The sequence below is a fragment of the Suricata suricatta genome, chromosome 9 (genome assembly GCF_006229205.1).
Source record: "Suricata suricatta isolate VVHF042 chromosome 9, meerkat_22Aug2017_6uvM2_HiC, whole genome shotgun sequence".
Classification (NCBI taxonomy): Eukaryota; Metazoa; Chordata; class Mammalia; order Carnivora; family Herpestidae; genus Suricata; species Suricata suricatta.
In genome coordinates this window covers 67,182,766-67,195,682 of record NC_043708.1, presented here as the reverse complement: position 1 = coordinate 67,195,682, position 12,917 = coordinate 67,182,766, and the positions used below count along the sequence as shown (strand labels likewise).

Below are 12,917 nucleotides of genomic sequence, written 5' to 3'. Positions count from 1 at the left end.
CAAATAAGAAAATTAAATAGTCTAGCTTCTAAAAGTCATAATGTATTTATACATGTCAACTTCCCCACTACAGGTGAGGACATTAAAACACATTAAAAATAATCATTTTTTAATAATATAACTTTAACTTAGCGGTTAGAAAACATTGATTTTCAGGATATCTCAAGAAAAGTCAACAGCAGGATGTTCCTTAGTGCCCAAACAGACATGTGGCAGTAAAACAACTGTAACGTGACATAACTCTAAAACCTTGTAGTGTACGTATTTCAAATCACTTTTATTAATAAATGCTAATTAAGCTCATATTGCTCAAGTCAGAATATTTTTAAAATTATCTACATTTTGGAGATGGCTTTGAAGTACTCTCCATAATATTGCCTTTACAATTTACTTCGCAGAGGACAAAATGCTAAATACAAAGCAAACTCCCTTACCTCACTCTGCCCTTCTTCTTCAATACCAGGCCCACACTTAACACTTCTATGGCCATTTCTTGCTTGTTTAAATTTTTAAACTCATTTGTTCATTATTAGGTTTTACATATTCATACCACCCCCATTCAAGGTAAATTGAAAATATAATGGAAATTTAAAGATAAATTGCCCTCTACATCCACTGTATTGGCACTTCACAGAAGCCTCAGATCAGTCATTTATTCATTCATACATAGATTCTTTTAAATTTTAACTGCCACCTCTGTTTACAGCACTGAGCTGTAACTGAACATACACCAATGGGCATGAAAAATGACATTAATTCCTTCACACCAATGAAGCTTCATTCAATTATTTAAATGGCATAAGTAAAGATTATCACAAAATATTTTTTATTTTGGTTTAAAGCTGTGAAGAAAAATTTCTTCAAAAATTACATTGAGTACCTTTATATTTATGTTAGAAAGTAGTCCTTAAGCTTACAATATAATGCAAACATCATCAGAACTCTAAGAAGCAGACCAATTTTACAAAAAAGTCAAAAAAGAGAAAATAGTGACATTTTAAAATTAAAAATTACTGTATAATACATCTTCATTTTTACTTGAAGTGTCTTACAACTAGTCTGCTGCTTATTTTTTAACCATAATATTTTTTCTCTTTTAAACCAACTGTTATGAATATCCAATCAAATATATAATACTTGAGAAAATTTTTATGAAAGACAGAAAAATACAAAAAATATATATATTTTTGAAAAGATTTTGAATTAGAAAGTCTACACATTTTTTTAAACCAAGGTCAAGACTCTGTTAAACCAAAAATAAATTAAAAATTAAGCTAAGAAACAAGGGAAGCGAGCAAGAAAAAAAGACAAAAAGAAAAAGAAAGCAGGGGTGCCTGGGTGGCTCAGTTGGTTAAGCATCCTACCTCTTGATTTCATCTCAGGTCATGATCTCATGATTTATGGGATCATGCCCTGTGTCGGGCTCTGCTCTGACAGCATGGAGCCTGCATGGGATTCTCTGTCTCCCTCTCTTTCTGCCCACCCCCTCCTCTCTCTCTTAAGATAAAAATTTTAAAAAAGAAAGAAAAAGAAAGTAAACATTGCAGATGAAGAAAAGTAACATAGTGTAGAAATCAAATCACCCTGAAAATATTGACAATTTCAAACCATGATTACAGAAGAAGAGACCAGGCTATATTCCAAGTAATATAATCTATTGTATCTTTTTGTTGTTGTTTTTTATGTGCAGTAATGATAAAGAGAAACCGTAACTGACCCTTAAGTATAGCAAATCAACAACAAAAACTGTTCTAAAATAACTAATATGCTTTCACCTTAATTTAAAATGAAGGAGGCACATTCATTTTAAAACTAGGAGAGAGAAAAATTAAAGAATTATTTCCTCAGAAAGTCATATCCAAAAAGGAAGGGAAAAAAAGAGTGGAGCAAAACAAGACGAGATGAGTACCTACTAAAATTCGTATCATAAACTCAGAAAACATTTAAAAGTTAAAGGACAATTATTGAAATACATCATTTAATATCTTGGTATCTTGATTTTCTCAACAATTAAATAGAGATTCTGGAAGAGATCAGATCCAAGATCCATTCCTTTCATCTAGTTCCATAATTCCATGATTTTTTTCCATCTCTTTAAATGGCAAGCCTCTTGGCTAATTCTAAGTGCCCTCATTAAGTCTTTTGACAGAGATGCTATATAACAGAAAAAATTTACCACAAAATTTAAAAAGAACAATTAAAGCATGACATTTTAGAGAAAAGTAAAACATACATTCTTTTAACAAAGAAAAGACGCTTTGTAATAACTCTGAATCGTGATGACCAAAGAGTTGCCTACACCTGGGCTCATAGGAAGCATCTGATAAATACACATAATAAACAAGAGAAAAGCTTCTAGATAGATTTCATACTATGTTGTATTAAAAAGTACTTCCATGATTTAAAAAAATAAATCAATATGAGAAAAATGAAAGCACAGTTATACAAAGAATAATTAAGACTAAATATGTGAATGATAAGCTCAATAGCTTCCAATAACTCTTTTAGAAACAAGTTATTTCAAGAATGAATGTAATCAAAATTGAAGTTACAGTTCTTCTAACTTATTTAGTAACATAAAACTAAAATACATAGCACATTCCTTTACTATATTAAGTGCTAATGAAATATTCTGCCAATTCCTTCCTTTCTGCCCTTCCCCCAAATTACTAGATCTTATAAAAAGTCACTGAATCTTATTCCTAGAGAAGCAGATTATTAACAATTTAAATGAAAACAAGTTTCTTCTTTAAGAATGATTGTTAAAAATTGAATCGACTAAGAGTCAGCATGTATTATATCCTAAAGGGGATGCAGGATTTGAAGTCTTATTTAATTAATAAGTACATTATGTGAAAATTTATCCTGCAAAAAAATTACGGAGCCTTTAGTGTAAAACCATTCTTAAAAACCTTTAAGAAAAGTTATTTCTCAAAAGTTCAAAAAGTATGCTTAGTTTCACGAGGAAAGTAAAAAGCACTACAGTCTGAAATTTAAAAATTACTGAGTTCAGAATAAAATCCATTGTAAATTACAAATATACTGAACATCAGTAGAACATAGAACAAGTCTTGAAATAAAAAATATGTACTAATTTTAAATATCAATTATTAAATAAAATTAGTTTGAGAATGGTAAAAAAAAAATGGTTTATTTTCCACACCAAATAATCTTATCTTACCTGAATCATTTTGCTGTTAAAAAACTCAAGATAATGATTTCATTTTTCATCTGGTCCTGTCAACGATGCTATGACAGGCCCTGCAGGAAGCAGCAAAAGATCAATGATGGAGCGTAGATATTATGTGTTTTCATGATCAAGTTTTGTTATGGGAAAAGATATCCATATAGTAGTTTGAAACTCAGGGAAAATGGAAGATATCTCAAAAAGCTTATCAGTGCATGTAATATTCGTTGCAGTCTTAAGTGTTTATTTTTATTCAGTTATCTTCTTTATCAAAAATTTAAAGGGGCACCCAGGTGGCTCAGTCAGTTAAGCATCCCACTTTGGCTCAGGTCATGATCTCATAGTTCATGAGTTTGAGTCCCACATCAGGCTCCACGTTGGAGGTACAGAGCCTGCTTGGGATTGGTTCTCTCTCTTCCCTCTCTCTCTCTGCTCTTCCCTGAGTGTACTTTTTCTCCCTCTCAAAAAAAGTAAACTTTAAAAAATAAAACTTGAACCGGTCAGTATAAAATTATATAAATATATATCCATAAAAATCAAGTTCCAAAAAATAATTTAAAATGATGGTGTAGAATATATGTGAAATTTCAAAGAATGACTTCTATATTGATAAGAATTGGAAAATAAATAATCATCCAAGGTCTCAAAAATAAAAAGTCTTGATTGAAATATGACATATACTAAAAAGTATGGGAATGATTATATTAACTTCTAATTATTATTTTAATCTTATTTCCCATGACTACTATAACTACCAACAAACTACTAAGTATACATAATTAAATTAAAATAAACTTTAAAAGACTTCTTATAAGCAGTAACTTCATAATCAAATATTTACTAGCAATACTGGTAAAAATTTCTTCAAGAAAAGCATATAAGTTACAAAAAAATCTGTGTAAACGCCAAAACTTAATTACTATTTGGTAACTGACAGGTTATATTCAATAAAGACCAAAAAGTTCTAATTAGTAAACCTAAGAGAAAAGTCAAAACTACAAAACTCCTTCACAAGGTTCCAAATATATTTTTTAATTCAGAATTTTTTTTAGGTAATACAGCACTTGCCGTATTTAATTTAAAGGCATTTTTACCTTAGAAATTATTTTCCATTCAAGGGTCAATTAATAAGCAGCACTGTGATAAGACCCCTACCCTAAGTGAGAACAGTATCAGAAGACATAAGAAACTTCTATATATGTCATTGAAGCATATTGTAAGTCAGAATTTCAAATACATTAAGAAATTTCAAACAGAAATAAATAACAGATTAATATTTTTTAGAGTTTTTATACTATACCCGTCTTGTGTGTTGAAACATTTCAAAGCACTCAGCAAAGCTTGCTTGCCAAAGCCTCTAACATGCTAAAAGGATAAACTTAAATTTACATGGGTTATTTTTTAAAAAATAAACAAATGTTAAGCTAAGAAAATGATAATATAAAAATTACAATGTATTTCCACTTATTTTCTGCTCACTTGTGATTTGAAAATGTACTTGTGGAATATGGAAATTTAAATGCTTCTGACCTAAGATTATTTTCTTTCTGTTTCTATACAACATCTTTTTGTGTGTGTGGATTCTATCAGATTCATAGAAATCATTTTAGTTTCAAATATTTCTATATAAAAATATGGAAAAAGTGATGCCATATCTTTCAAGAACAGGACGAAGAAAATGGGAATTTCACTAACCCAAGCACCAGGAAGTATCTGAAGAGTACTGCTTCATTTCTTGCATGTTGTGTTTTATACCATGACACTTCAGTCTCTGAGGGTCAGGTTAATTAAGCCCCATAGCAGCTGCAGTGCAATGTGAGACACACGCTGCTGCGGTTCCCACCAGTCCAGTCCAATTACCTGTAGTATTCCAGCACTGGACAAGTGACAACCAACCTCTTCTCTCTAGTCACTTGCTCCCACTGGTCTACTGATAAATGTTAGAACAAACTAACCTCTTTTTGGGAAAGACTGCAAGCTGAATGCACCTGCTGCAGGCTGCAATGATGAGTCCCAGAGAGATGTTTGTCAGTCAGATCTCTGCAGATGTTGTTTAACTTTATGCTAGAGCTGTATCCAAAGATGGAAATGAGATGGCAATCAAGCACAAATCTCCCACCCTTGTCCCCCCAATTTTATTCTGAAAAGCTGCACTTGCTCATAAAAGTGCTTTAAAACAACTCCGCTAAACTGAAAACAACTAACACTAAACTCTATGGAAAAAAATAGTTTTATTAGGTACTGAATTATAGGTAACAAGTGGCATAATTATGTTCAATAAATGTTATTTGTATTATTTAGAAGCTTAAAAACTAATTTTCTTAAGCCAGAGCAAAAGAAAAGAAAAGAAAATAGCTATAAAATAGAGAAGTTTTCGATGGGTGTTTATTGCTTGGATTTTTCGTGATACCATATACTCTTTAGAGTTCCCAAGACACAAACCGGTTTTCCTCTTATATACTATAGAAAACATCTTCCATACATAAATATTGAACTATTTCACTGATTGTATTCAGTATTTTTAAACTATTCTTGAAAGCTTCTGGGAATGATATTTGCAAAACAATATTATTAGACATATTGGATATCCTTACAACGTCACAAATTTAAATGAGCTATTTTTCCAAACTCCAAAGGCTCAAATAGCTAATATTTGAGACACTGTACAATATAATTCATGAAACACCAACACTCTAAATGATGTTCCACAACTTACTAAATCAATGATAGAAGATATAACATCAGAATGAAATAAAAAAGAATCAAATAAATTAAATACCTTAGACTTTTAATGCTAATTCTTCTAAAAATCCCATACTACGAAACATTTGCTTATATAAGTATCAAAATTACATCTTCGGGCTCTACAATTTTAAGTAGATTGTGCTATGCCAATTACATTCCTTCATATGTTGAGATTTCCTATTGCTTAGAGTGAGAAATAAAATATTAAAAATACAGCAAATTTTCAGAGAGATACTAATGTCTAAGGGAAAGATTAAGGTTCCTCTTTCAATTAAGGGTACAGAGAGACAAAATGTAACAACAGGTAATATGACAAATATAAATATTACATGTCAGCAACACTCTGATCATACTAACATCAAAGGGATAGCACAGTGTAATGATAACCATTGTATTAAACTAAACATACTAGAAATTATACTACTTTATTTTTCCTTGTTATAATTTTATGTATCTACTAATTTTGCCTTAAAATATATATCAATAAATTTCTAAAATGCTTCGCATCTAAGATTAAAGAAAAGTGTTTAGACTGCAACTTTTAAAAGCTGTAACAAAAGTGTTCCCGTTGTACTACCAATACTATAATTCTCTTCCTTCAATAATGTAAACAAAATAAGTGATCTATTCTAAAACTTTATTAACTCATCTGATTTCCAAAAAAATGATCATTCTTATGTTATACAGTCTTGATCCTAAAGTTTAAATTGGCCACTGAATTTTCCCCATGTCAAAATTAAGGTAGTGTTGGATATTTCTTTCACTAAAAGAAAAAATCACGTACATTCTGCTTTTTCAAGACTTTTAAAAATTTAACATATAACTGGCTTGTGATTAAAAAAAAAAAAACCCAAGTTGTGCAATGCTAAGATTATGATATAATAAATCTAGGAATCTAAGTTCAAATTTTAACTTAAGGACCATCAAAGGAAATACTGTTATATCAAATGTGATCCAGTTTTATAACCACGAATACGAAAAAAGTGTAAGGTACACACTAATATATGCTATAATTACAGTGAAGTATTTCTGTTTGATAGATATAATGAAGATTTCTAGTGTCTTACAATGGAATAACAATAGGTGCATTATGACATGTTCTAAAATTTAAGGCACACATGAAAAAATATATTTTATAAATCCTTACTATTCCCAACCAATAATGTATTCAATAACTTTTTGGATTATCTACCTGAACCATGCATTATTTTTAATAAACAAAGTCTATTTATTTACAAAAATTAAACACATCTTAAGATGCCAAATAAAAGACTAAGAGAACACTATCGCCACTCTGAAAATGCATACAGTAATATATTCCTCAAAATGAGAAAGCTGTTTTTTACTATAAGGCAACAACTTTAGGTAACCTAATTATAGAAAAGATATGTAAATAAATAGGCTGCTTTAATCAAGTAAGAAAAAAGATATATTCATAAACCACAGGTAATAAGTAGTATTTGGTAAGATTTCGATTTCTAAATAGATGAATTACACAGCAGAAATGTATTTACTCATAGATCTTTTCTTTTTGATTACAGTAATTTAAAAAATTCATTTCACAATCCTCATCATACAATTTCCCTAAATTATTTTACTATGACATGCTGAAATACACAATGTAATATACAGTTCTACAAATTCTAAATCACACCATTGATGTGCAAAAAATGTTTTCTTGATTTCAACCATAAATATTAAAAATTACTCAGAAAGGCAAGGTTGTTTAAGATATTTTAGAGATATAAGCCGAGCAAAAAATAAAAAAACAAAAAAAAACGCCACAAATATGATAAATATGAGTATATTATACTGGCTATAGTAAAAATAATGGGCATACATTTGAGTTGAAATTTGTTAAAATATCCCTAAAGTATGTCAGTGTACTGGCTTATACAACCTAAAGAAAGTCTGTTTTGAATACATCAGTATTTTAACTAAACCTTCCAAACACATACATTCTGTTTCAAAACTTAGGTAATTTGAGAAAATCCATTAGGTTATACAACTAAAGTATACTTTCCCCCAAATATACTGCCTTACCAAACAAGAAATAGAAATATTCTTCATGAAATAAACATCAGGCATATTTGTTCTAATAGAGTATGAGTCATAAATACATATATGAAAACAAAAATGGGCTTCCAAATTACTGCATAATCCTACAAGAACTTGACGAAAAGAAATCAGTCTTATATATTAGTTCATCTGTGATGAGCAGGTAAGTAATTCTTAAATACATCTGAATACGAGAAGTTGAAAGTAGCTCAGAAGCTGTTAATGTTGAAGAATACCAGGACCTTAGATAATTCCACAGGCTTGTGGTCAAGTGTGAACAGAAAGACTATTAAAGAAAGTCTCTCAGAAAAGAGAGATGTCTGTCTGAACAGGTAATAACCCAGGAATATCATATTTAAATTAAAGTGTTCAGGAGTAATATAACTTCTTATTAATTACAAGGCTTTACTTTATCCTTAAAATTGATTCCATAGCGTGTGCTTGGTTTCCACCTGTTACAGGCAGAGTAGAAGCCTTCTTTTATCCAGACATTTCAAATCACATTTGATCGGGTTACGTCACTACACACCAAAATTTTGTTCGACACATTCCAGTTTTCCATTTTTTCCAACGGATATTCTTGCTCTATATAAATAACGTGTTTCAGAACTATAAATAAAATAAGTAATTTCAATGTAATAAGAAAAAAATGTATAACTAAGTGGACTGAAAACAAAAGATCTAATTCTCGGTGCACCCTTTCAAATCCACTGAAAATAAACTATATTCAAATGAAAAGGCATTTAATTTACTATTTGGAATATCCTTGATAAACACCAATTTTCTGTAACATCCCTGCACATCTGATACCACCTCATGTATAATGCAAAAAAGCGATTTCATTTTCATCTATTGACAGTGAATTTAATTTACCATTGCAGCTCTTTTCCTAGAACTATCACGTTATTAATTCTGCAATCAAGCTCTTTTGAATGCTTTTATTTGTACTAAGGTTTTCACAATTCCACACTGATTTTTTTCATCATAATATACCTTTTAAACATACGAATGTGAATATGTTAGTAAACTTTCTTAATGGATAAGGAAAGTTTCAGAGACAAGGAAAGCCACCTACAAAACTACACTCACAGGAACAAACTTTCAAAGGACAGCATATCTAAGAGATTACGTTTTAGCTTAATATTTATAGTGTTTACCAAATATACTACATTTAATTTTTATAACTGTTATTTTCAACCATTCTAAAACCTTCTTATCTAACATAATGGTCTATTTTCTCCCACCAATCAATTGGCTATGAAAAACAAATCCTCTATTAAAGAACTCTACTGAAATTAAATCATTGAAAGCAAATGAGCTTTTCTTTTCCACCAGGGGGTGGGGGGGGAGGCAGTATCAGTCCCCTCAGCACTGAATAAATATTTTTTATGGCCATGAAAACAAAATAACCAAAAAAATGGCAGAAGCTACACCTGAGTAAAAGAAAATCAGTTAATGTTTTATCTAAGAGATATGCTATTCAATTATGCAGATTATCCAATTATACTTAAAATCCATATATTGAGTAGCAAACTGATAAAAAGATAAAACACAGATAACTGTGTAACACTTCAAATAAAAGACATACAGTGAAAAGTACAAAAAAATTATGCCACCTAGGAAACTTGCCATTTTCCAGTAGGTTACACTACCACACGACTGCTAACATATTTTAATCCAATACAGCTCTTCATAACACAAATTTTGAAGTATTACTTTACTTCTTACACAATAATGTATTTCCTTGTCACAATTACATTAAAAACACAGTATTTTAAAAATCTGAAGAGGCAGCACTTGTCCTCTTTACTTCACTCCAGGGCCAACAAACAAAGCAGTGAAGCAGAAAGAGGTACATAATGGATTTAGAATTAAATGGTCCATTCTTAAGAAGCCTTCCTACCCCCTCTTCTGAATTCACTCTAGACTAATTGTCATTACAATGATGTCTGAAAACTTCAAAAGAACCCTATTTCCTGATGCCAGCTGTCCATGTTTCTATCTTTAAATTTTAGAGTTTTTTTCCTAATTAGGAAGAAGTATTTAGAAATCCCCAAAAGATGTTATCTCGTAATTGTTCTAAATCACAGGACACAGTATATCGATTATAGAAACAAAACATAATCAAGTGTGGAAATATACTTTAAAATTTTCCACAAATATAATATATAAGTAAAGTCTATACTCTTAAGAATTTCTTTCAATACAACATACAACACATGTAGATCTTTTCTTTCTTTCCTTGAGGATTTATCAAACAATCTCTTCACCATTGCACCTACCTGGGTAAAAATCTTTGGACTTAGACAGCTTGATGGTGGCTCCAGTTTCTTTTTGCAACTGAACAATTGTCTGTCCTCCCTTCCCAATTATAGATCCAGCAGCATAACTAGGTATGAGAACCTTTAGAAAATACTGGCCGTCTTCTGAAAAATGCAAAGAAATATACTTGGTTAACATGATAATTTTAAACTCTGTATCCCCTCTCCACCCTCAAGAGGGAAAAACAGCAATTAAAACATTGGGCATACAGCTGCAGGAAACATGGGGTTAATTTTTTTTCCTTAAGAAAAGTAAGCCAATTACACTGAAAAACAAATAGATACAAAATGTTTCCCATTTTGTAGGATTTATACTTTTAAACTTGGAATTAAAATCTAAACATGTTCTATTATTTTGCAGCACTGTAGAAACTGATGACTAAATTCCAGTTGTTATTCCAAACATGGAAGTCTTCCAATTCCATCTGTGGTTACTATGGTAAAATGAAATGAACTGACCCTTTAACAAAACTTCAGAGATTTATATGATGACAAACCTTCACTTACCATATTGCAATATAAGTAAAAGCACTATAAATAGTGATGATCTATATGTTTGACATTAGCAAACACCTAAGGACTACAATTAGCCATTGCCTATATCCTACTTAAAGTATGCAAAACAAACATTTCCTCTACCAAATAATCAACCCAAACTGTAGGGTGTATTCCAAGCCTACAATAACTGCCAGGAAATAACTCAAAGTGATGTGACCTGGCAAATCTAACTAATCCTGGTGTATTTCTTTAGCACTTCTTAGTCTACCATGATCTCGTTTAAGCTCATTAATTAAAGGACCTTAAGAAGAATTCTGCCAATACTAAAAAGCTTAGGAGTCATTTATATCAAATACACTTAAAAGTGACCAAACAGATTATGTTACTTCTCCAAAATAGCCACAGCTTTTAAAACAGAGGAAGCGGACGAACCAAGAAAGAGTGAAATGAAATGTTGTAGAAAATAAAGCCAACTCCATAAACTTTAATTTCTGACAAACTGATCGAGTGTTAAATCGGAAACACCCCGGTAAATCTAGCTTCCTTATGTGAATAAACGCTCTAAATTTTGCAGGTGTGCCATTCGCAAGACCCCCATCCGTCTCTAATGTACATGCTGTAGATAAATTCACCTCTGCCTCGATGCATTGGGTGCATTGTTAAGACGACTCCAGTGCAAATGAAGAAGCGATACCGGTCCCGTTATAACTCATCTTCCCAGGAAGCGCAGGATGTTAAACTAACAAGTCACAGTACCAGACACCCCCACCCTCGTATGCACACCTCTGAAGACAAATCAATGAGATATTTGCAACGACAGTATAAGTGCGGTAAGAGCATGCACTCATCAAGATTTTGCATACTACTTGTGGCCCAAAGCAAGGGGATGGAGAGGGAAAAACTCTCCGGTGCCCCAATCATTTGCTATCCGCTACCCAAGTGCCATTTATTTATTTATTTTATCAGACTGTTAAATGCAGCGCGCATCTTCGGGCGGCCATCACCTCACTCGGGGGTCGGCCTCCTCCTCTTTAACGGACCCCCTTGCCCAGGTCTAGGATATTTAAATGGTCAGTCTTTAGACCGATTAAACGGAAAGATAGGTCTATTCCGAAAAATCGGTCGCCATTTTGATGAATGATAAACAGAGAAATGGAAATGTGTCCGGGACGGCGAGGTGCGGGGCAGGTGCAGAGGAGGGGGCGCGGGGCAGGGGCGCGGGAGCCGCCGGGTGCCGGCTGGAGGTGTCCGGGCCGCGGGAGGGAGGGAGGCCGGCAGGAGGGAGGGAGGCAGGGGCGGGCGGCGGGGGATGGGGCCAGCGGGGAGGTGGAAGCGATACCCACCGCCCGTATTGGTCCTCTTGGTGCTGCCGGCTTCAGGGGGGGCTTCCAGCGGCCTTTTCCGCGAGTCCGGCGGGTCCAGGTCTATTGGAACCCCAGTGTGGGTCCCGTTCTGCTGGATGGGAGCTGCCGCCATCATGTTTGCAGTTCCTGCCGCTGCTACGGGGAGAAGGTTCTCCCTTTTGTTTTGGCTTTTTTTTTTCTTTTTTTTTTTTGCGTTTGGGGTTTCTTAAGGTTTTTTTTTTTTTTTAATCGGATCAATAGAAATCTCTTTAGGAAAAAAAAGCAATGTTGCTGGTTTGTTCTCACTGGGGAGGGGGCAGGGCTGAGGAGCAGCTGCAGTGCAGTGTCAGAAAGGAGACAGGGGAATGGAGGGGGTGTGAGAGACGGAGGGTGAAAGAAGGAGAAGAAAGGAGAGAGGGGGAGAGAGTGAAGGGAGAGGGGCGAGTGAATGAGCGGGAGGAGGGGAGCGGGGAGGACGGGCAGAGGGAGTGGGAGAGCGCGAGGGCTGGCGGGGCGCGGGGAGAAGCCGAGGAGGAGGGGAGAGTGAGGGAAAGAGTGAATGAGCAGGAGGAGGGGAAGGAGGTGGATGCGGAGAGGAGCGAGCGGCGGAGGAGGGCAGGAGCCGGGAAGGAGCGCGGCGGTCCCCGCGCCGCGCTAGCGCTGCGCTCGCTCCCGCTGCTGGTGCTGCTGCCGCCGCCGCTGCCGGAGCGGTTCTGCCGTTGCCTGGGCTGCTCGGCGATGCTGCTGCTGCCGCCCGGTCTCGCT

General features: G+C 33.9%; 1 protein-coding gene across 3 annotated transcripts in view; it reads right to left on the bottom strand.

The window, feature by feature from the left end:
- Nucleotides 1-12,400, bottom strand: part of NOVA1 (NOVA alternative splicing regulator 1) — a 149,446-nt gene extending 137,046 nt beyond the window's left edge. For 2 of the 3 annotated variants that reach the window (XM_029951957.1, XM_029951958.1), the window contains exons 1-2: nt 12,153-12,400; nt 10,273-10,416 (exon numbers count right to left, since the gene is read on the bottom strand). In XM_029951957.1, coding sequence (XP_029807817.1) covers nt 10,273-10,416; nt 12,153-12,288 — 280 coding nt within the window. In that variant the 5' untranslated portion in view covers nt 12,289-12,400. Of the gene's footprint in view, nt 1-10,272; nt 10,417-12,152 lie in introns of those variants that run through there. The other variant, XM_029951959.1, reaches the window with a different exon arrangement.
- Nucleotides 12,401-12,917: the final 517 nt, after the last annotated feature.